The 24880-nt window shown below is 42.6% G+C and overlaps 1 protein-coding gene across 1 annotated transcript; it reads left to right on the forward strand.

Moving 5' to 3' along the window:
- The first annotated feature begins 1477 nt into the window (after positions 1-1477).
- si:ch211-198m17.1 (mucin-2) lies at positions 1478-20020 on the forward strand. The gene is made up of 15 exons (XM_040117596.1): positions 1478-1625; positions 11737-12742; positions 13262-13704; positions 14312-14704; positions 15296-15394; positions 15514-15623; positions 15709-15767; positions 15864-16003; positions 16149-16283; positions 17019-17061; positions 17221-17258; positions 17365-17452; positions 17818-18013; positions 18628-18660; positions 19012-20020. The coding sequence occupies exons 1-15, from the start codon at positions 1574-1576 to the stop codon at positions 19138-19140; spliced, it is 2964 nt and encodes a 987-aa protein (XP_039973530.1). The 5' UTR covers positions 1478-1573; the 3' UTR covers positions 19141-20020.
- The last annotated feature ends 4860 nt before the right edge of the window (positions 20021-24880 follow it).

Here is a 24880-nt window from a genome sequence, read left to right on the forward strand (position 1 = left end):
CATGAGGGCCACATTTGCGGTTTTTACTGACACTTCTTCGCAACTATCGTAGAGATTGCTATCTCACCTCCATGGATGTATTAAGGAGAGTGATGACACTGTGTACAGATAACTGTGTTGCCCAGAGGATGATGCCTATGGACTTTTGTGATTGCCTGACTTTTCCAGTAGCATCATCAGCAGGTCAAAGGTTTCGCTTATCCTGTGAAATATCTCTACATCAACTAGATGGATTTTGTTACAGCATTTGGTACAGACATTCGTGGTTCCCAGACAACGAATCTTAGTTTGGTGAGCCCTCGACCTTTCTTCTAGAATCACCATGAGGTTGACTTTCTGAATTTTGAGTGAATTTTCTCAACAACTACTGGATGGATTGTCATGAATTTTGGTTCACATTTTCATACCCCCCCCCCCCCCCGGGATCAGTTCTAGTAACTTTTGTGACCCCTTATCATTCCCATCAGCCTTTGCTTTGTGTTAATTGCAAATTTTATCAAATTCTATCAGGCTAAACTAAGTTGTTAAATATGGCAAGTGTTATACCTGCTTAACATCAGCATGTTAGCAATTGTCATTGTGAGCATTTTAGCATTTAGCTCAAACCATCTCTGTGCCTACAGCCCCAGAAACGCTACCATTGAAGACTCTTGGCGTGTTCACGTTATCGTGGATATTATCGTGTATGTGCATTGTGACGGCTGTTCGGGGTGCGCCGAAAGTTCGGATTTGTTTAACTTTGACCCAGGGTACACTGACCTTTTGTGGGCAAAGCCGGTAGCACCAAAGAGACACCAATTAGGCTAGCCTACTTGGTGTTTCTGAATTTCCAGAACGGCACAGTGATGGCCCATCGACAGCACATTCGCCTGGCGAAATGTCAGCAACTAGCTGAGCTAGCTCTTGCTGAAATGTAGCAATCTACTGCTAGCAACATTAGCACAAGGTGGTGCCCGTTTAGAGTTTCGGACCGGTAAGGACTACACCGACCAGTGCAAAATGTGCAGCGCAGGACCCTTGTTTTTCCGCTATTGTTTGATATTGCCATTGTGTTTTAACATTCTGGCTGGGATTTATGTTATGATAGTCGCATTTGTCTTTATTAAAAATGTTTTAAGAGAGCTTTGTTTTTCTGTGACACACAAAATATCCCTCTGACTATATTTTTCATGATTCCCAGGGCTGAGGTCGTGCTGCCCTGCCCAGCTGTCGTTGAGCAAGGCACCCATTAGCTCACTCTATACACGCGTGTAAACATTCGGCTAAGAATAGTCCCTTTCTTGAGCGGGAGCTTTCAATCCGTCTCCGTACTGCTGGTGACAGGTTTATGGCGAGGGCACTGGTCCCTGGGTGGAGGCAGAGCCAGCGCCGCTCCAGTACAGTAACGATGACTGACGGCAGATCCGGTCCAATCAGGGGAGGGAGCAAAGCTCTTAATGCTGTCAGGAGCTGCCGCTCCCAGTCTGAGCCACCTGTGGCAGCCCGTCGGAGACCGCGACTCTGCAGTACCGTTATACCCGCGGGGACTTCGTTGCCGGCCGGTTCTCCTCAGAGGAAAGCGGAGACCTGAAACATGTTTCTCAGCCGCCTGCCTGTCGTGTTTCTCCTGGCGGCTGTCGCCAAAGGTGAGTGCGGCTTACTGTCCCACCGTTTACCGGGGCCACCGAACTGTCTGCAACTGTGTGTTTCTGTGGACACACAAAAAAACGCACTCGGGTGGAAATGCGACTTTTAAACCCTGGAAATACATTCGAGTCGTCGGGAGAGATTTCATTTTAATTTTAGTTTAGCTTTAAAGACAGTAAGTATTCGGCTCCTTTACTTAACACACTGGATAAATATTCCATTATTGTAAAAACCCTGCAGTCAAAATGTTACTAGAGCAGAAGTACAGATCAGCTAAAAGATACTGGAGAATGAAAAGTAATAAAAAAAAGTACGTGTCCGTTATACAAGAAAAAACATATTATAGTTATTGAATATTAATAGAAAAATGTTCATGTTTAAGTAGCATTTCTGTTTCAATAGCTGTCAATAGGAGCTAATTGGAACTACCATCTATACTGTAGGGTATTTTAACCTACAACAATACATCACATTTTATAACATAGCCATATTTATTTTATTCCAAATTTGTTGCCTATATACACACTTACTTGTCAAAAATGGCATTTCACATGTACATGAATGGTATTTTGTAGATATACAAAGTGCGTTTTTGGCCACTTTTCTGTCTCCCCCCCCCCCCCTTTTTTTTGTTGTTGTAAGTTTTAGGGTATATCTGAAATCATGGCCCAGAACCCATGAACATAACCTGAATTTTATTAGAGCCTATGTAAATTTCATCAGTGTTTCTTCCAAATAACATACCCATATTATGGGATTTACTATAAAATATTTTACTGGAACTTTCTTCACTGTCAAAAATCCCCTCTTGACACATTTATACTTGTATCGATGTAAATTATCTATTATATTGTAGTTAATATCTTATGAAAGGGGTGTGGTTTAACAGAAAAGCACACACAGGAACAGTCATTGCAATTTATTATATTTGAGAACAGTCTTAGAAACCTGGTGTGGTTTACTGACAACATAATAATTAATAATAATATTTTTATACAACAAATAGAACATATTAGACTTTGTCGGAGAGAGAACGATACTGGACTATTGCCCCTAGTGTTTACACAGTCCGCCTACCTTTGTCATGAAATGGACAGACATTCAGTCTCTGATATTAACAATACCGTATATTATCAAATAAGAACTAAAGACCTAAGGGGCAAAATAAAGAGAAATCAACAGTTGTGTAAATCATAATAAAACATATAACATCCACCTTCTGTTAGGGAATACTATCTAACAGCTATATTGTTTAGCCTTTGCCATACAGGAAGGAAGATTTGACGACGACTCCTTAATTAAAAGATGTACCATATTCTGTTTTATTTGAGTTTTCGAAGAAAAAAAACATCTTCTCTTCTTCGCTACACATTCGTGGGGGGGGGTTTCCCCCAAATAGTCTCTGTCCCTGACGCACTGCCCCTTGAGTGTGACTCAAAGCTCTCCGGGGGTTGGACGGATGCCAGCGAGGAGGCATCGGTCAAACAACAGTCGGCTCCCAGTAGTGCAGCACACTCCACACACACAGTTTACTCTTGTGTGCGCACGGGCGGACCCCCTCGACGGCGTAGTGAAGCTGAGGAATTTTGATGAAGTCTCCACTGTACGCTGCGTCGCTAAGCTTAGCTGCAGTTAAATCCATTGGTCACCCTCTGTATTACTTTGGACATTTCTGAAGCGCATCTCTGTCTTTAAAGGTTACGTAGACTGAGAAGCAGTCACTGTCATGTGCTGGAGCCTCACTGGAGGCCTGCAGGCGGTTTGTATGTTTCCCTTCCTGTCATGTGTCTTACTTGTATAGAAACATAGAGTTAGAGGGAGATGGAGGAAGGCTGGGAGCTGATGGAGGCTCCAGTTTGGGGCATGACCGAGTGTGTCTGAAGTAGCAGTAAAGAGGCCCAGATGAAAAGACCTCCCAAGGGTCATGATCCTCCTCCCCTGAGTCTGGCGCCACATTTTCTTGTGCCCCCACGAGAAATCCTCCAGAGAGAGAGGAGCAGAGTACGTTAAATGCCTGACTCTCATCTCTCTTTTTCCTTTCCTGCTGCTTCCCCTTAACATCAAACACGGTTGTCATATCTCCTCCACATGTGTCATGTTTTGCTGCGTAGTCATTGTTAGGTCATTACCGGAGTGTACAAGATCTGCTCAGGAGTTAATGGACGGTTGTAGAAATGAGAGAGGCCTGAGACTCATGTAGGGCTGCTACTACGATTGTTTTCGTCATCCATTAATCAGATTATTTTCTCGATTAGTCACTTAGTCTATGAAGTGTTAGTTATGTTCAATTTACTGCCATATATGATGTTGAAAAACTTCAAATTCTCACATTTTGAGTAACTGGAACCGGAGAATATTTGGCACTGTTGCTTTAAAATGACTCTAGCTCCAGACTCATGCACTCAAACACATAATACACCCTTTTTGTTAGTGATTATTCTATGTTATCAGTGGGAAAAGTACATGAAGAGCTCCATTTTAATGAGCAGCAGTGTTGTTTGTGTATTATTCAGTTCCTCCTCTCCTTGTTTCTCTTTGATATTGACAAACAGTTTCATCTTCCTCATTTGAAGCCCTCCCATCTGCTGGCATATGTCGCTATTACATACACTTTTTATTTACACTTGTTGCTGTTTTCTCTGCCGTTTCTCCCCCCGCCTTTTCTCCCTCCGTTGCTCTGTCCCTGCTGTATCCTGTTGGATTAGACCTTCTCCGGGGCAGTAAATCTCACTTTGTAATTGGAAAGCATGTGCTGGCGGAGCTTTAATTGGATATGATATGTGCAGAGGCCCTGCGAGTGAGCTCTTGCTCCAGGGAGCCATCTGTTACCCCTGAGTTACAGTATAAGAGCTCTGTTTGCTCACATACAGAGAGCTCGTTTTGTGTCTGCCTCCTCCTATTGAGGAAGCTCCGCAAATTGGAGACCGTCTGATGAGAGAGGAACCAAAGAAACCGACCCACAGTATTACATACATCAGAGACTGAGATAAGAGATCTAGCTTCGTTTAATTTTTCTGCAGTGCTACTCTGTGGATCCTCATGCAACAGTATTTATTGAGCAAACGCAGATTTCTTCCCTTGGCTGTGTGTGTGCGCGCTTGTGTTTGTGTTGGGCTGCACATGCATGTGTCGGCTATCAAGTCTGTTTCGTCGGCAGCAGGAAGAGCCACAGCCCTGGCCAAAATGCAGTGTATTCAACGGTCCAGTTGGAAAAGAGCTTAGCAGGACAGAGAGTTGGGCCTGTAATTTTGCATGGTCACCTTTATCCATCATCTGTTAATAATACACAGCATTGTGTGTTACCATCTAGTGAATTAGATACCTTAAAAGACAAGGTTTTTTGTCACAATTCTGAAAAAATTCTTGTAAATCCAATCACAGTAATTCTATATGTGATTTTGCATACATTGCCACGATATAAGTATTCTTTCTAACACCACACATGCACCATATTCGGCATGGTTGCGTCCTCTGACCGGGACTGTTGTCATGAGACACTCAGCAGGACGATGCACTGTTGGTGGTTAACCGGCGAAAGCTGTGTCGCTTTGATGTGGCAGCCCTCGGGGCAGGTTTCTCCTTAGCGAGGGACACTGAAGGAAACTGACCTGTTTGCATCTGTCTGTGTACCATCACCAGGTTTTGTAATGCAGGGATTGGCACCTTTAAATATCGGTCATATGTTATAGGTCATAAAGCAGTATGTTAGAAATGCTCGCTCCCGTTAGCCAGCAAGGGGACCCAAAGTGTGGGCGGTAATTAGCTGAGGGCTGTTCTCCAGTAGGCCTCCAGCATTCTCTTCTTTAGCTCAGCTCGTTTTAGATGTCATACTGCATGATTTTTCTGAAACACGGGCACTCCATACACACACACACACACACACACACACACACACACACATACACACATCGCTATAGGTCAGCTCTCCACATGTCTCCTGTCTCTTAATGAGATTCTGCTTTTTGGCCTCAGGCTCTTCCTGACTGTTGGGTCACAACCTGTCACTTCACCTCCCGCTCTGTGTGCTTTCTTTAATCAGGTCCGTCCTTCTCGCGGTGCTGCTGTGGGTGATAAAGAAGTATTACTGGAATGTGCTTATAAACTGGAAATATTTCATGGCAACACTGAGAAACAAGGAGATTGTTTGTCCCCGAATTCCTTCTGAGAATTAGTATCCCTCGCGCGGAGTTGTGTCATCAATTCAGACGAGGAGTTATTCCTAGTGATTGGCAGCGTGGACAGGAAGTTGAGGATGTGTGTTGGGGGATCTGGATCCGACAGTCGCTTCATGAACAGGTACTTCGCAGCAGTGCTATTGTGTTGCATGAATAAGAAAAATCCCCTGAAGTGCAGCACTGAGCTTAAGCACAAGCATGGAAGCCAAAGTCTAGTTCCGTATCTCTCTCCGTGCTACTGTTACTGTTAGTGATTTCAAGTGAGGCGAAGCTTTGACAGCTGGAAGCGGACACATCTCCTTGGCAACAGATACACACCCACACCACTCTTGTTTGATTTTCTGCGTCGTGAGAGAAAAGGAAAGAGAGACGTGGAGAGCCGTGGCAGGCTTTTTTAGGGGCCTCATCACAGTGATAGTTTATCAAAGCAAGTGGCAGGTTTTCTTACTAGAGCTGGACCCAAGGAATAGATCCCAGCAGGCGAAGCCGGACCTTCTTATCTATATCCTCCTGAATGTCTGTTTTCAGGCTGACCTTAGACCCACTTGTCACCCTGCCTGACCAAGTCATCCCTTTTGTGTCTGCAGAGGATTATCCGGCTGTAGGTTAAATCCTTAGAGACAAGGCTCCGTGTTAGGCGTGCAATGCAGCGTCTACTCTTAATTACTCCACTGTTTCAGCTGTATGGCACTAACTGACTGTCTGTTTACATTGCTTTAAATGGGCTTAATAAACATTTCCAGCCACACGGTAACTGTCACAATCACAGGGGTCGGAGAAGCTGTACTAGCAGCTCTGTCAAAGTCAAAAAACAAAGGCGCTGGGCCGCTAACCTGCACTTTAAGAAATGCTGTGGTCTGTGGGTAGGTTTAAACACGCGGCTGCAGCTATTGTCGTATCATTCTTTGACTCGGGAATCATAGGTGCTCTTTGTAATTGGGTCACGGTTAATTCTGTGCACTTCATTCATGGCTGACATTTCCATGTAAATAGAAATACAGAAGCGGCACTGACCTTTTCAGGTGGAAGCAAACATCACTGTGAAAGCGACAATGGAAAGCGAACCACAGTGCTTGTTCGCGTTAAGCCACGCACACGCACATTTTTATCTATTACAGTTACCCCTTTGTCCATCAGTTCCCCCTCTGTCGTAAATAAAGTCTAGGTTTTTACGATGAGATGATAACATTCTTTCGGGATCTTTATCTGGATTATTTACTACTTTAGGTAGGTAGCAAAAATGCCTCAACATATCTGGAGAATATGTTCAATATGACGTTTTCAAGGTCTCAGCTGTATCGTCCGTCTATCAGCAACATCAGACCATAGTCACTGCTTGCCAAGGCTACATTTAAAAGGACATTGAAGTAGAGTGTAGTAATTGTAAATGAGTCATGGTGATGCTGATGAAAATGAGTAAATGACACTATCATATCAGAATTGGCGTCTAGATTAATCACAAGAATGTAGAAAACTTCAGAAATGTTATCACACAACTCTCTCATTTTTCTTTTCCATCAGTGTGGCAGTGCGGACACTGTGTAAGGAATCATTTTGTAATTTCTCCTAAAGCCTCACTTCCTCTCCATTGTGCTTTAGTAATGTGACACCTAATAGTTTTAAATGTATTACAAGGAGGTAAGGGTGACAGTAGTTTACTGATTGCGACCACTAAAATACAACATTAGATATCACTGCTGCTGATTTTATCTCTACATTTCCCAATGCTCAGCCTATAATAATGCTTTGATGTCATGGTTATCAAATCTGGCATTAATTTAGGTCTTGCCACATCAAGAACCAATATAACACCAATAGATTACCAAGTAATATCTTCCATAAACTTACTTATTTTTTGAACAAGAGGCCTTTATGAACCTATGGCTGTCAATCAAATATTAGCAAAGTTAGCGATGCTGATTTACCAAAGTCTCGATTAAAATGGTTAAACTCAGATTAGTTCTTACATTAATCTTTCACATTGGGTGAGCATAAATTAATGTTAGGAATACTTCAATTCAGAATGAAAAGATGTGCCTCATATACCTGCATTTTTGTAGGTAGTTTATTTTTTGAGAGATATCTTTCTAGAAAGCTAAAAGAAGACTAGCCTACCGCCATGCTAGCAGCTTTGTAAGACCGTACTTAGGCACAGAGGCGCTTTGAGGTAAATGCTCCCATCAACATGCTAACATGCTCACAATGACAATGCTAACATGTTAATGTTTAGCAGGCATAATGCTAACTTTTTCTAATTAGCACTTTAGGATATGGGGATGTCATTAGTTTTATCAGTTTAAATTAAAATTTGGACCTGATGATGGTGCTAAATAAAAAGTCATGAGATGTGATCTCATCCTGGCAAGGGGCATGAAGGGTACCAAATTTCAATTTCTCTTCCAATAGTTCAACATCTCAGTTCAGCTTGTTGACATTTGCTAATTAGCACTAGACACAAAGTACAGCTGAGGCTGGGATGAGGAATCTAATTGTCAGCGCGGATAACAGAAATAAGAGTTCGATATCTTCCCATATTGCGCATTAGTTTTGACAGGAAATTATATTTTTATTCAGTAGCGCAGCATCCCTCAGATACAACTTCTTTTGTCTCCAATGCCCTCTTTCAACTGACCTTGTCCAAAATGTATGATTAGTTTGTGTGTATAAAGACACAGACTGGTACATTGTATATTTTCCATTCACACAATTACGTGAAGATGAAAGACGCTGATAAGAAAGTGTTTTTTCGGCACACACAAAAACCTGATAAGTTTCTTTGACTGTGTCCACACCAGCAATGGTTATATTACTCTTTTACTTCTTAATTGCTGCCCCGGACTTACTTGTATGTTGATTAACTGTGTGTATTAATATTTCTAAAAATGTTAAGGATTTTGGCTTTTAGCACATATCTACATGCTGGCATCGGACTGACACTAGCTTACTGGCGCCCAGCTGCCATTGTGGGTCAAGTCACACTCACCTTACTTATCTACGATAAAATGTAAACTGAAACCGGCTGCCCAGTTTCAATAACGCAATAGGAATCTGAAAATTGGCTAAGATGTGATGATTTTTGATACAAGCAGATAAAACTAATGGCCGTGACATTTTAGTAGAATGTAAAGTATGCAGGGATGAAGTGCACAGTGAAATTCTTATCCTTCAATTCAGTTGTTAATGGGAACACACAGGTCCTTGCAAATGGTACCGTAGATAATGTAACACACAGGGCTAATCGAGGCAGGGTCGGCTAGATTTAATTTAAGAGGTTTTTCATTAATCTTGATCTCTGGTCATCCACTAAGATTAGTCCGTTGCCCTTAAGTCTTAATCTGGATGAGCCAGTCACAAAATGATACATGTGTGTTTTACAGCTGTGATCTCAACCTATGCTGCTTCACATATAGATGTCTAACTCTGCAACTCCTTTACCGTATGACATGTCATCTGAGGCTACTTATGTTTTTCCATCTTTAGTCACTTCCTTGTTTGTCATTGTTGATTCATAAATGATTTATTCGATGGCCCTAATACATAATTTTTAAAGGTGTGTGTGTCCATTAAAGTCTGCTGTCATAGGGTGTGTGTGTGGGGCGTGTGGGGTTTTGTTTTATCTCTAAATGAGTCTTGGTTACTAAGTGACAAAGACATTAGGTCACTGACAGAAAATAATCAAATCATGCTCAGGATCTGACATTAGTCTTGGTTTTCTCACCACTTCCTTGTGCCTTTGAGATGACTTACGGGAGAAAACTGTTAGTGTAAGGCATCCACTGGCTCTTATCATGTCCGTTCTCTCTCTGGCTGCCAAAAATGGGGCTTTGAATGTAATCATACAATGCATACAGATGTGGAGCTGAGGTAAACAGGCTAAGCCATTATCAAAGACCTCCTACTGTTTGTAGCACTCATCAAGCTGCCCTCTGGCTTCCTCCGTGCCCCTATAAACACATAGCGGAGAGTGGGAGCAGGGTAAATGGGAACAGGCGTAACAGCAGCACACTGAACAAATAGGAGGCAACTCTTTCCTTTAAGGTGGTCGAATGAAGTTGACAGCGCTCGTGACCGACACATCTTGGTATTGTAAACAGCTGTCACTTATGGTAGCTCTGATCAGCTGAGTCACAGCTTTTTTCAACTTTTATGCACTTTGGGTTAAATGTTTATTTAAGACACAACCTTGTTGCCTTCTGTGAAAAAGCCATAAATGAGTCTTAAACGCGCCTAATGAGTCGTTCGCGCTTTTGCTCTTTTATCAAGTACTGTTTTTGGAATGTCACATGACTAAAAAAAAATTAAAATATGTCTAACACCAGATTCAAAGTTGCAATTTCACATTAAATTTTACTCCCAGAATGTCAATGTAGTTATACCAACCTCTCAAATGTTGTTGACGTTCATGAAAATTAAGTGTTCTAAAAACCCATTGAAAAAACTAAAGCCAAAGGTCTGAAAAGCTGTCATGTTGAAAATTAAAGACTAACAGCAACAATATCTTATTTGATATTATATTATGGATATATTGTGTTGGACAGTGTGTAGGGCCTTCTGTATCATGATGGTATCTGTCTGTCTACACATTTTTGTTAAAAAAAAACAATATTACGGAATCGTCATACTTACACAACAAGCTTCCTGTAGAAAGTATGTGATCTAATTAGATCTTGAACACTGAGAACACTTAATATTCATAACTCCAATTTGCAGTGAATGTGAACATATGAAGACGAGTACATTGACATGAAAATATATGCTAATTAATGCATTGTTTAGCCTCGGTAATTGCCATGCATAATTAAGATGACAAGCTGTGATGTGGACATTAGATTAAAGCTGCTATAATCAATATTTGTATGTGAACAATGGATCAAATAATATTTGTATCTGAAAGGACTTGCTTGTGGTGACGAACCCACAGAGAATTATCACCTCTGCAGTTCCCCTCAGCTCTATGGAGTATTTTAGCGTCCTTTAACTCATTGTTTTGGTTTTACAGACCAGAAGTTCACTGTTTTGGTTCACTCTCACCACTCTCAACAGCGTTATTTCCAGCAGCAAGGGGAAGCTGTTTTCAGTGAAAAAGGCTGTAAACTCCAGTACGCTACGTGCTGAACACCACACAGCAGACAGATAAAGTTAGTCTCTAGTGGAGCATTTAGCAGCTGATGAGCCAGATACTGTATGTCTCTCAGAAGCTGTTGGAGACCAAAACAGAGAGGAAGAGAATGAATTCACTTAGTCCGCTGAAAACAAACACAACTTCAAAATTAATGCTAATGTTGCTGTGTCTGCTTGATGTGTAAATGGCCAAACATTAACCATATTAACTTTATAAGGTGATAATATGTCAGTGTTCTGGTGCCCGCAAGTGGCCAAAAAAATCAGCACATACTGATTTAAAGCCACAGAATTTTCATGTGATGGTTTGTAGAAAAGTGAGACAATCGCGTTGAATATGGTGCAGTTATGTGTTGCTTTCAGCACATATCACATTTGTCTGCCACAGTGTCTTTTTTGATGCTACCACTGGAGGTCACCAAATTCAGAAATTTCGAATCCTACACATAGCTACCTTTTAAGAGTAGCTTTAAAACACCAGACTGAAAGGTTTTGCTGCCCCCTTTTGTTAAAAGTTTAAAGCCTTTTTAACCTCTGACCACAGCTTCACTGATGGGTGTGGTCAGAGATGCGCCTATAACCACACCCATCAGGGGTCCTGGAGTGCACCTGTACATCACTGCAGCAAGGTTAGAAGTTAAACCACTGGACGTCAGCAAAAACAAGGTTTCAGGGGGTCTTAAGCGACTCTTTAAATTCTTCTTCATAGATTTTGACCCTTGACATTTTAGTGAGATAGAGCTGTAGATAGCCCTGGATAGAGAGGGCGATGAGCTGATTATTTATTGTGCTTGTGCTTTTGTTTTAACTGTAGGAATGACAGAGTTTAATGTCACCCCTGACGTGGGATTAATCAGTGAGACATCCACCACTCCCGCAACGTCTTCCAAGGCTGTAACAGCAAGATCAAATTCAAGCAACAAAAACGCAACCAGCGGTTTTACAACTTCACCACCATTCACCACAGAGCGCTCCACAGCTTCAACTACAACTAGAGAAAATGCCAGGACAGAATCTACAACTGTGGAACCATCCATCACCAATGTAGAAACGACCTTCTCCCATCCAAGCACCGAATCCAGGACCTCTACAGAAACAGTCAGCAGCACCATGACTGACACCAGTAACTTCCCCACTGAAAGCCCAACTCAGTCTACATCAGCGCCATACAGTGCTAGAACGCTGCCCGCTACAAGCCCAGAGACAAGTCATCCCAACAGCGCTAGTGAGACTACAAATACAACCACTACACCTGCTTGGAATCACAGATCAACTACAACTACACCGATCACACACACTGGCAACGGCACAACTACAATTACACCGATCACACACACCGGCAACGGCACAACGAGAACTACACCGATCACACATACCGGCAACAGCACAACCACAACTATACCGATCACACAAACAAGCAATGACACGACTACAACTACACCAATCACACAAACAAGCAATGACACGACTACAACTACACCGATCACACACACCGGCAACGGCACAACTATACTGATCACACACACTGGCAATGGCACAACTACAACTACACCGATCACACACACCGGCAACGGCACAACTACACCGATCACACACATCGGCAACGGCACGACTACACCGATCACACACACCGGCAACGGCACGACTACGACTACACCGATCACACACACCGGCAACGGCACGACTACACCGATCACTCACACCGGCAACGGCACAACTACAACTACACCGATCACACACACCGGCAACGGCACAACTACAACTACACTGATCACACACACCGGCAACGGCACAACTACAACTACACCGATCACACACCGGCAACGGCACGACTACACCGATCACACACCGGCAACGGCACAACTACAACTACACCGATCACACACACCGGCAACGGCACAACTACAACTACACCGATCACACACACCGGCAACGGCACAACTACAACTACACCGATCACACACACCGGCAATGGCACAACTACAACTACTACTACACCGATCACACACACCGGCAACGGCACGACTACACCGATCACACACACCGGCAACGGCACAACTACAACTACACCGATCACACACACCGGCAACGGCACGACTACAACTACACCGATCACACACACCGGCAACGGCACGACTACAACTACACCGATCACACACACCGGCAACGGCACGACTACAACTACACCGATCACACACACCGGCAACGGCACAACTACAACTACACCGATCACACACACCGGCAACGGCACGACTACAACTACACCGATCACACACACCGGCAACGGCACGACTACACCGATCACACACGACAGCGACTACACCGATCACACACACAAGCAACGACACGACTACAACTACACCGATCACACACACCGGCAACGGCACGACTACACCGATCACACACACCGGCAACGGCACAACTACAACTACACCGATGACACACACTAGCAATGACACAACAGCTCCGACTGCAACCACGCAAACCAGCAACAGCACAACAACTGCAAGTCCAGTAATACCAGGACACTCTACCGCTGTACTAACTACAACTACAACTACACACTCTACTAACACCTCTCATGAAACTCCCGCATCCACTATCGCTGCCTCGTCCTCCACCATCAGCACAAACACAACACTAACAGCTGGACCCTCACCCTCCTCACCTACTTCCAACTCCACCTCCAGCTCTGTCCCTCCAAACACCTCCCCAGGCAGTAGCACCGCAACCCCCACTGGAAATACCACTACCCTTAGTCCCTCAACAACAACCCCAGGAGGTAGGACTAACAGCATGATCACTTTTCATGTGTGTTCTTACAAAGTAATATAAAATAACTTGCAGGTGAGACAGAAATCAGCTTGGAATTGAGTTAAAGCTGCACAACGTAATTTTGCAAGTGGGAGGCCATAAATGCGAAATGCAAAAATATATAGATGGGTAAAAACAGGGGCAGTATCTTCTTGAATTACCCATCACAAGCACCTTTCAAGTCTTTCCTAGTTCCTTCCCGGTCTAGAAAGGAGGAAATAAATCTAAAAATGGATGCTGTGATTTGGAAAATTGTCTGCAGTATCGTAAACTACATGTGATTTATAGCTAATGGCCTATAGCATGAAAAAGCTTCACTGTGGACTTCTCTAGCCATAAAATAATTCAATGTAATGTCAGACTGTCACATTTGTGCTGAATTTACATCTTTTTGTAGACATAATTTGAGATTTAGGTAAATAATAATTACTTTGGTTTCATAATTTTGCCTTCTGCAGCTTTATACAAATTGTACTGTATGTTACTAGCTTTAGTAACGCTATTAGGTGTTGATGCTGGCAGTGCTATTTTTTAATTTCCTTGGGCTGATCTTTACATATTTTTTCATGGCACAGTGACTGGGCACACTACAGAAATCACCATTTTGACTCATTCAACTGAACCGGCTAGTGGCATTACAACAGCCTCACCCACCACCACCACCACCACCACCAACAGCAGTACTGGTACCACCATCACTGTCACCAACCTGCGGCCAACAGAGATCACCATCCCAAGCTCCACCACAGCAGGCCCACAAACCACCACCAACAATACTGGTACCACCATCACTGTCACCACCCTGCGGCCAACAGAGATCCCCAGCCACAGCTCCACCACAGCAGCCCCACCCACCACCACCAACAGTACTGGTACCACCATCACTGTCACCACCCTGCGGCCAACAGAGATCCCCACCCACAGCTCCACAGCAGTGACACCCATCCCTACCCCGAGTCCAGTCATTGGTTTGTAACTTTCTCTAAAGTGTTTGATAATAGTCGAGGTGTATGCAAAGATTCGTTGCATTAGAAATTAAAGCAAACCTTAATTTTTTTTTTTTCATAATAATAATTTATCAAATGGCAATGTGAAACAAGCTCACCTACAGGGGATTCATGGAGCTTTATAGCGAGTTTCAGCTCATTGTTTAGCTGTCCGGCCGACCGGTTTACTGTTTTGATTCACTCTCACCGCTCCTGTGTTGTCGCAGCAGGCAGCTGTCTAAGCAGATAGCAGATAGACAAAGATAGCGACTGCTGTTGAACATTTAGCAGCTAAAGAGCCAGATTTTCCCCCCAGGTAGAGACCGTAGAAAGTTAAAACAGAGTGACTATTGGACTTAAATTCATCAGGTGGCCATAAACACAACTTAAAATGAATGATAATGTTGCATTGTATGAATGTGTAAATACTTTAATTTCACCATATAAACTTGAAAAGTGATAGGCCAGTGTTGTTTGCATGTGGCCAAATTATCAGTTAACAAATTCAATTCACGTGAGAGCGTGAACGTGGCCAGTTGTTTAATGCATCACTTTTCTTCCATCTCTCATCAGTGTGTCCTTCCGACCCGTGCCCACTTGAAAGCGTCTGTCTTAACGGCACCTGTCAGTGTCTCTCTGGTACCTTCCTGCTGAACGGCCGCTGCATACCCGGTAAGAACGTAATGATGACGTATGATCTCAGATGACGAGATCGTAATGGGGCGGTGGCAATGAAACCTTTGCTAAAAAGACCATTTTCTTTATTTCCTCTTCTCCTCCTCTTCACTCAGCCCAAGTTTTCCCAGGCCAGCTTCATTTCATGTCCTTGACATTTCAAACTGAAATGAGCAACAGGTCCTCGCCAATATTCCAGGCAATGGCGGCCAACATCGCAGCAGCGGTAGGTCGTGAGCTCACAAAGCATGTTGAGCAGTTATAATAGATGCCCCTCTCTCTGTCATTAAACCACATATTCTGTTTCATAGCTCAGAGATGCCCTCAAAAACCAGCCGGGATATATACGATCCGATGTTGTGCAACTTCAGTGAGTATTTTCTGTTTCTCCTGCTGCACAAACACATTACGCCTCAGGTTACCAAAGATCTCTTAGCTCTTTTGGTGCTTCTCTGTAATCCTCTAGACCAGGAAGTATTCTAGCAACTGTGAATAACATCTTTGAAAACACCAGCGCCACTCAAGAGTCTGTTGATCAGTCCATCACTGAGGCTATAGCCAACTCAGCAAGCTCCGGTGGACTTTTGACTAATGTTACTTTCACACGTAAGTACTACTAGTACACTTACCAAATCAAGGGAAGTATATGTTTGATTTTGGATGGAACCTAACATTTATGAGCCACAGGTTATAATACATTATTTCAAGAGGGTGTTCCTCATACACGTGTTTTATATCTGCTCTGTCTTAGGTACAGACTTGTGTGAGCAGGAGCCATTGCCTTGTGATGTCTCCACTGCAACGTGCAGATACACAAATGGCCAGGCTTTCTGTTTCTGTAAAGAGGGCTACATCTCCACCGTGTACTCAAACACCAGCTGCAGAGGTAAAATCGACTATTTAATGTTCTTTATTTACCTCCTTTATCAAGACTAGTGTCAATTTGAATAATGCTCTAGTATTTATGTAATTCCTTTTTATGTTTGAAAATTCTTTGTTGTGCACTGCTGCTTCGAGTATAGAGCATACAACCCACAGCGTCTGAGAACAAGCCTGATTGATTCTCAGCTGAGTTACAGTTAAGAGAACTGTGACAAAACCTCGCTTATCCTCGCTGGGGGGGGGTGGACAACAGGGAGTGAGACTCCGAGACAAGGTCGAGAGCTGTAGACCTTTCTCCATGCCGACCCTTGACCCTTACTTCATTTATCTCTTCAATTTATTTCTTTTTAATGGGGTTGTTTCTGTGGAAACAAGTGGAAGAATCACAGCTTTTGCTCCGTGTGGAGGGTTGTGACCAGGGAGATCAGCTATAGGAAGAGCTAATGAAGAATAAGACCTTTAGCTTCAGACATACTGCCTACAGTGTACTTCCTCTTCCCCCCGGGACAAAACATCATATGCTATTATGTGTTGTTTTTGAGATGGTCGTCATGCAGCCTCCATATGAAGAGGCTCTCATTATGCTCGTGTCTTCATTGTACGTGTAATCAGGCGTACAGTACTTCTCCATCGACCGTGACTGAGTCTGAAACTGTAGCTTGTTACGTTCGCTTTTCAGTCTCTGTGTGCAGGACGTTGTTTGTCTGTGCGTTTCAGCTATTGTGTTTCCCTTTTGTAGCATGCCCAAGTGGACAGAGGGCAGTGGGAAACACGTGCCAACCGTGAGTACACACATTTTTAATTTGGTTTGCAGGGTAAGTTTTGCTTGTCACCTGTGAGGTGTCTGTACATTGCTGTGTTCGTGTGTGGGACACGCCGAAGTTACATTGGCTTCCCCCGTGTGGATTCGGCCATGATAAATAAATATATTTTTCTTTCAGGTGTGCATTTGGATACGCTGGCTTTAACTGCAATGACTGTGAGTAACAACACTGTTTCAGAGGCGAAGTTATGTGGCAGCAGTAGTAACAAATATGCCCTGACTTGCATAAATTCATAATACGTCTTAAATTGTGTCTTTACAGCGGCTCTGCTTGCAGTGGTGGTCATCTCCTGTGTACTAGGAGGAGTTCTTCTCATCCTGATCCTGGCTTTGCTCATATACTGTTGCTGGTGAGAATATTTTAAAAAAAAGACTAAGCCTCCAGCAGTACAGTACCAGCCTTGGTATAGATTTATTTTTCTCATACTGCATATAGTCAAGGCATACAGTAGCTCTCTGGGGATAAGTGCATCTTTACACACCGTATTTTGCAACTTTGATCCACATCAGCCCTGTAACAATGGCTTTTTGTTGAAAAGTTAGGTTTAGTGTTTTTAGCGGGCAGTTTTTAAACAGTGTGGCTCCTTAATGTGTTCCCATCAGTTTCTGAACAACAACTGAGCTTCATGGCACAGAGCACAGAGGAATACGATCCATCAGGCTTTGGCTACAAATGCCATCTTTCATTTTACTCCCTCTGTTGTCTGTACTTCAGGAGCAGATGCTCAAACAGCCAGCCAGACTACAGCAGCAGTCCGTACTCATCAGGTGACTCAAACCAGCCCTGGCCCACAGGCGTCACCCCCATCCCTCGTGCCTCCACTAACTGGGATGCAGCTCCTTCCATGGAGATGACAGAGGGGGGCAGCACTCGAGTCTTGGTGGACAGAAAGCATGAAACCAACGGATTGGTGAGTTGTCACAGTCATTTCTTCTTCTCTCTTCTGTCGTCTCAGTCGTCTCAAAGAATTATCACTAATCTTCAGACTCAGTCTTTCATAGTGTCGATCATCCACAGAATCAGCCCTGACTTTGTTCACTGTTGCCCCACAATCTCGCATCCAGATTGTACCTGTTTATTTATCTTAAACCTACACCGTAAGCGTGGATTTGATCATCTGCAGAGGAACAACACATGTAGGTCTAGGTTAAAATCAGGCTAAATTAGGTTGTGTGTGTTTTTTTAGCTTCTGTATAGCCATTGTTGTCATTTGTCATTTCAATGACTACATTTCAGTGCCATACACTGAAACAGAGCCTTTTAAAGGCTTTTCTATCAAATTTAACCTAGTTTTAACCCTTGACAGTTAGATGTGTTTCAACCTGCAAATCAACAAATCCACGCTCACTGGGCACGTGACCATCCCGTATCATTTCAGAGACAGATGAGATACTTTGATGATATGTTTTCAACCCTATACACACCAGTCTGTTTAACCCAATCATCCAGAGTGTAAATATAGTGCTAGCATGTAGCTCCCATCCATGCTCCCTGCTTTGCCTGACTCCCAGTGTGTTGCTTTAGGGGTTTCAGCCGAAGTTTAAAGGATGGAAAAAGGTAAGGCACGGCTTTGCTTTTAGATTCTGATTTGCCTTGATGCCCCCTGCTGTTGCTTTCAACAGACCACTGTGGGGTTTTCCGGGTGATGGGCAGCTTCATGAGAGATCTGGTATTGTTGTGGGAAGCAGCATGCTTTTCATTATCACGCTAAATCTAGTGAGTGGCTGTTCAAGAAACTCAGCTGATGCTAGTTTGGGAATAGTCATGAATAGTTCCTCATTGTACGTCGGTGACTGTGTTTTTTGTGGTTTATGTGTGCCTGGCTTCTGTGGCTGTTTGTGCGTGAATGTGTGAGGTCCCTGCATCTAAAAGGCAGTAACACGCTGAATGCTTTCACTGACATTTCAGTCGGGATCATACGATCTCAACCCAGAGGGGATGAGGACCTTCAAAGGTAGAAATCCCTCCCGTTACTCCTACCTGGTTCAAGGCCACGAGAACCCCTACTTCTTACCAGGAGATGAGAGGAAAAACTGAGAAACATCTGGCCAGCTGGGGGTGAAATCCATGTAGTGAGAGTGAGTGAGAAAGACTGGATGAAAACTCACTGAGTTACTGATTTGAAACTGTGGGACTACAGGAAAACTCCCCAGCAGGACCAGCTTATTTATACATTTTGAACATTTCTCAACCAGGAAACACCCACCAAAGAGATTCATTCATGAGCAAGAACATTTGAACAATTCTGTGAAAATGAGATTGTGTGCATCATGTCAGTTCTTGCTGATTATAACCAGTAGATGTCACTGTTGCTCAACATGAACTTGTTTTTTTAAAAGTTACATTTGACTTTTTTATGCTTTAAAGAAATCCTTCTGCAGTCTTTTAAAATGAAGCTTCTCACGATGCTAATTGCACTAAAGTGTGTGTTAAGTTTACCACCAGTTTTCCTCTGAAATCAGCGGTAAACTGCATGTGGGCTTTCTGGGGCTACTAGATATTTTTCTTATGGGTATGATTATTTTTAAGAAAATAAATCTTGAATGACTAAAGGGGCTGGATCCCTGGTTCGGTGTATTTTTAAAGGGATTTATATTGTAGCTGTCTAAAGCTGAGTACTCTGTATTTGTTGAAGCTGCACTTGCAAACTGTGCCTGTTTTAACGGTCTGTTTGACATATAGGAAACATTATGCAGAGCTGCTGATTAAGCCTGCCTCCTGGACGTGCCAACTATCACTTGTACACATTTCTTCTCAAAACACACAAAATATATACACACACACACACACACACATATATATATATGTATATGTGTGTGTATATATATTTATCCCTGTGTGTCTGGGACGGTGCACTAATTTATAAGTGTGTCTAGTTTTTGTAAATAATTGAAGATCTGTTGGCAGAGAATGTGTGTGTATGGAAATAAATTCATTTAACTAAAACAGACTTGTTTCTGATCATTGATGGATGTAGTGAGTATAACTGCTTTATGTAAGAACTCAAACAACTTTATCACCCAGTAATTCAAACTTTTGTGCCTGTCTGAGTCTTCCACAGCCTTTTTCTGTCATTAACCAAGTGTATGCAGAGTAGTTGGAGGTAAACTAAATTCATTAATAGGCATCTGAAGACTTAAAAGTGTTGATAACTCAAAGTCAGTCTAAATATCTGAATCGATCAAAGGACTAAGACATTCAGATCATTCAATGACGCGTCGCAGACTTTGCAATATATCTCGGCTCGACTGATGTCGTGACCTAAGTGCGCCGTATTAAGAAAAGCTGCTTGAAGCTGCAGAAACTGAAGACAGGCTCAGAGGAGTGCATCTACTTAATTATTACTGAAAGACCCCTGTTTATTGACTCCTGACAAGATTTTCTCTCAATTGGATGCTGTCTGTTCATTCATTATGGTGTGTGACTTTTTGTTTTTGCTATTTTTCATCTCTTTTTTTTTCGGTTCCTTCCTGTGCTCAGGTGCCTTATTCTTGTTTTTTGAAGGAATTGTTTTCCAGTTGGGGGGATGTTATGTTCACCTCTATATTGAGGACATATCTCGTTTAGACTTCTTGGGAAAATGATTGTGTCTCTGTATACATGTTTCTGGGTTTGCTTATATATCCATCAAAATGTATCTAAAATATTTATTCATTTATTTATTTAACAGGGACAATGAACATTAATTAATTAATGTATGTGTGTCAGTTAAGCCAAAATGTTAAAAATTTCGGATGCGGTTCCTTTGCCAGATGTGAAATTAGTCATTAAAATAAGAGTCAAGCATGTAAACAGTCGAAACAGGAGAAGGCAGGCACAACATGGAGCAGCCGAGGGGAGAGAATTAAAAGCTAAAAGGAGTAAAGCAAGCGATGTATCTACAGTAGGGGCTGTTCAATGCAAGCAGTTAATTAAAACAAGTACATGTTAGGCAGATAACTGCAGAAGACATAAAACCCTTAAGACAGTAGTACGAGAAGGACAAGGGACACAGTGTGACAAACACGGACACTGAGCCAAGTAAATGAGAACAGACTAGGCAAGCATGCAGGGTCTTTTTAACCAAGCTTTAAGATTCTATGCAAAGGAATAGTAAGAGTTACTGTGTCTGTGTTTTCAGATTGAGTAAGTCTGAAGATCAGCATTTACAGACTTCAACATTTAATTTGATGCACTGCTTTCGCAACACATCACCACTCGTATTCAACCTGAATAATATCTAAGTATTGATGCACTTCATGATGCATGTAACAGCAGCAGAAGGCTTTAGGACCCAACTGAATGGCCACGTGAATCGCAGTGCTAATGGAATTATTCCTGGAGGTGGAGTTGATGTTGACTGTTCTTTTTACCTGGAAATACTCCATCCCCCTGCCCGGTGTGCAGCACTTTGTCACCCTGAGTGACGAGGCGTTTGAAAGCAACCGAAGTTTTCGTGTCGGTGTTTGTGTAGATCTTGACTAGCGGTCTTGCCGTGGCATTACAGTCTAAGACTCTGCTCCTCGTAGGCTCTTAAAAGCTGGGATTTGGTTTGGTGGGAGGCTAAAGCAGGCTTTGCTGGGCCTTAATCTTGGGCACTGGGTCACTGGAACAGACTGTGACTGGCGTACAGGGGGTGCAAATCAAATGCACATGTGGCGTGTTGGTTTATATTTGCCTGCACAGAGTAAACGTGTGTATGCGTGTGTAGCATCCTGACCTGTGGCTTAATATCAATGCCAGTTGCAGGGCTGGAGTTTAACCCTCATCTCTCTGTGGGTAAAGTAACACACACGAAGCAGCCGCATGGAGAAGCGAACGTGGTCTTTGACCTGTCTGCACTGAGGAAATCTGGCTTGAGCCACAACATCTGGGTTAGCCTTTACCACTCCTGCATCACCTAAACTAGTAAAGTTTGGATGTTTGGACGAAGTTAATTGAAAATCAGGACCATCCTCTAATTTTTATTTTTTTGTATTCTGTGTTCATGCAAATCACTTTGCGCCTGCAGAGATTTACCATCAGTTTACTATCTATGGTCTCATTGTCTAAGTTTGGCTTGAGGCCTGCAGCCACTGGCATCGTGGTAAGTGCTGGTTTTCTAATATTGAAGATAATTTTCCTTCAGCCAAAATGTTATACACCTGTTCTTATATCAAGACTAAGATATCTCTTAAAAACTAAACTCATAATGTAATAACAACAATGACTATGCTTTTACCTCAAATTATGGAATTCTTCTTCTGGCTTCTTCATCCTCTGTGCAGTTGGGATTGCTACATATTGGTGCATTTTGTCAAAAACAGTGGAATAACAATAGACTGAAGCCCATGGAGCAACTTAACTTCTATCACAAATTTTGTGACGAGCGGAAGTACTCTCTGATTCTTCATGCCGTAGGAGAATCATGAGTTATCGTTAATATTTCTGGGATTGCTTTGTGTAGAGATGTTGACATTTCACCTAGAGATTCATCTAAAATAAATATTCTGTGTATCACTAATCTCAGATGGAAAAACTCATTTCTTTCGTCAAATTTACCCTCAGGGGAGCTCAGAGAATACAGGAAATATATAACCCTCAAGTGAATAAACTTAAACTGCATCGTGGTCAAGATTTTTTTTTTAAAAAAAACAAAAAAATAAAAAACAATGCAGTATTTCCAAATTATTGAGGCATTTTGAAGACACAAGGTCTCTATCTGACAGCAATAAAATCCAAGAGTATTCGCTGTGCGAGGAACTGAATTCCCATTAACTTGACTTATATTGCAGACTTGATTTTCTGCTTCGTCTGTAATGAACACCTCGCTCTGTTTGCCAAGGCAGTGCTTCTCATCTGTGGAGGAATGCATCGTATTTTGTGCCCATTACCAGCCTGCCAAGTCCAGACTCTGACTGCTGCGGCACATCCCATCAGCCCACAGGCTCAGCTCACTGATCGATAGACCACTTAGCTGACGTGAGCTACACATCCCAGTCATTTGACCTGCCGGAGCTGTGGAAATGGGCACGCAATCCAATAAGCATCGAGCCACCGGGACAAGTGTGCTGGACCGCCAGCTCGAGGAACTTCCTCTCCCCTGACAGGCAGAAATACAGATACAGGGCTCTGCAGATAAGGCCGGTTTCAACTGATGCCCCACACGGATGGTGATAAAGATGTGGCCCCACAATGAGCCGAAGAAACTGTGCGCTAAACACGTTCAGAATGGTCCCAGTAGAAACGGCGTTCACTGCCCCTTGCCAGATGATGTCGTGTTGTGCTGCAGCATAAGTTGAGCCAGGGTCAACTTTTTTGCCAAATGAGCCGATGTGTTGTTTTTTTTTTTTTTTTTTTGCCCCTCCTGTCCCCCTGCATTGACGTCATTAAAAATTGAATACAGGGACTGCATTTAGTTGGTCTGGACGCGGCCTTAGTTGATGAAAAAAACGTTGTTTTCAAGGCTTTTAAATGTAACAGACATGCGGCTTTTTGAACACCGCTTCAATTCAGAAGAACATGTCAAATGTAGTGAGGTGTCAAGAACAACACAGAAGCTGAAACTGGACTGATTAGACAACATTATCTGTTTTCAATTTGCAAAGTTGGTGATTTTTAAGTTTTCAGGTAAATCAAAGGATAAAAACAGAAAACACCTTTTGAGCTGAGAAAACAAAACCAATTACGTTATTAAAATGCATTGCCATAAAGCTTTAAAATAAGGTTATTTTTCTCAGATAATAAAAAGTTTTCACATATGGTTTCCAAAATACCTGAGTTCAACAACTATTCATAACATTAGTTTTAACGAGACAAGCTTATTTCCAAGTTCATAAAAATGACAAAACCCTCATCTGAGGTTATTATGTTGAAGGTGTGATGCAACTAAACAACAGGTTGACAGACGGCAGCATATGAAGCACTCTGAGGCAAAGATTGGACACTGTTTAACTGCAACAGATGGAGACAATCCAGGATTAACAACAAAACAATCTATAAATTGTAATAAAATCCTGCCAAAAGTCCCCCACAAAGGAAGCTGAGGCAACCTGCTCTACTATTTCATTGCCGTGAATGAGTAGAAATCCGCCTCTCTTATTGTCTCTCCCTTTCATCTCCTTTTCCTCCCTCCCTCCCTTCTTCTGTCTCTATTAAGTCACACAGAAAGCTGTAATTCACTTTCGCTAATGCAGCTCTGCAGCAGCCAGTGAAGTACATAAAATTATGAAACATTTCCCAGCAACCTTTTAGGTCTTGGCTAACAGCTGCCAAAAAAACCTCCATAGTCCTCCACGGCCTTACACCTCCTTTATAGAATTATGGCTGGACACGTAATGGAGGGTAAAACCATTTAAACTCGGCTCACCAATCATTTTCATTTGCAGAAAGGGTTTATTCAACTATCTAGACTGACATGAATCCTCACTATACAGTGTAAATAAGTGAGGTAACTTTCTTAGCAGTGTCAGTGACTGGGGATGAGACTTAAGAGAATACATGTGATCCTTTTCTGAAATTATATTGAAATTCTGTTATGACTGGAGATGATTTAAATTCCTCCCCTCCGCATAACCGTCTCTCTATCTTTCATTCAACCATCATAGCCTCTTCTTTCTCAAATCGCTGTATCATCTATCACTTTGTGCTTAGTGGCAGGGACGGGTTTAGAAACTGGGGTACAGTTTTAAAGTCGTAGAAAATATTGAAAGTCAAATCTAAGACCCGATTCTCTCCGGTATTAAATACACTGTTTATTCAATGTAGTAAATTCATGCTACATAAACAGCTTTGCATCTCTTTGCCGTCATTTTGCATC

The sequence above is a fragment of the Xiphias gladius genome, chromosome 3 (assembly GCF_016859285.1).
Source record: "Xiphias gladius isolate SHS-SW01 ecotype Sanya breed wild chromosome 3, ASM1685928v1, whole genome shotgun sequence".
Lineage (NCBI taxonomy): Eukaryota > Metazoa > Chordata > Actinopteri > Istiophoriformes > Xiphiidae > Xiphias > Xiphias gladius.

Coding starts and splice junctions, on each gene's coding strand:
- si:ch211-198m17.1 (XM_040117596.1), top strand. CDS start 1,574: ATGTTTCTCAGCCGCCTGCCTGTCGTGTTTCTCCTGGCGGCTGTCGCC. Junction 16,284..17,018: donor CTCAAACACCAGCTGCAGAG/GTAAAATCGACT, acceptor TCCCTTTTGTAG/CATGCCCAAGTGGACAGAGG. Junction 18,014..18,627: donor AGCATGAAACCAACGGATTG/GTGAGTTGTCAC, acceptor GTGTTGCTTTAG/GGGTTTCAGCCGAAGTTTAA.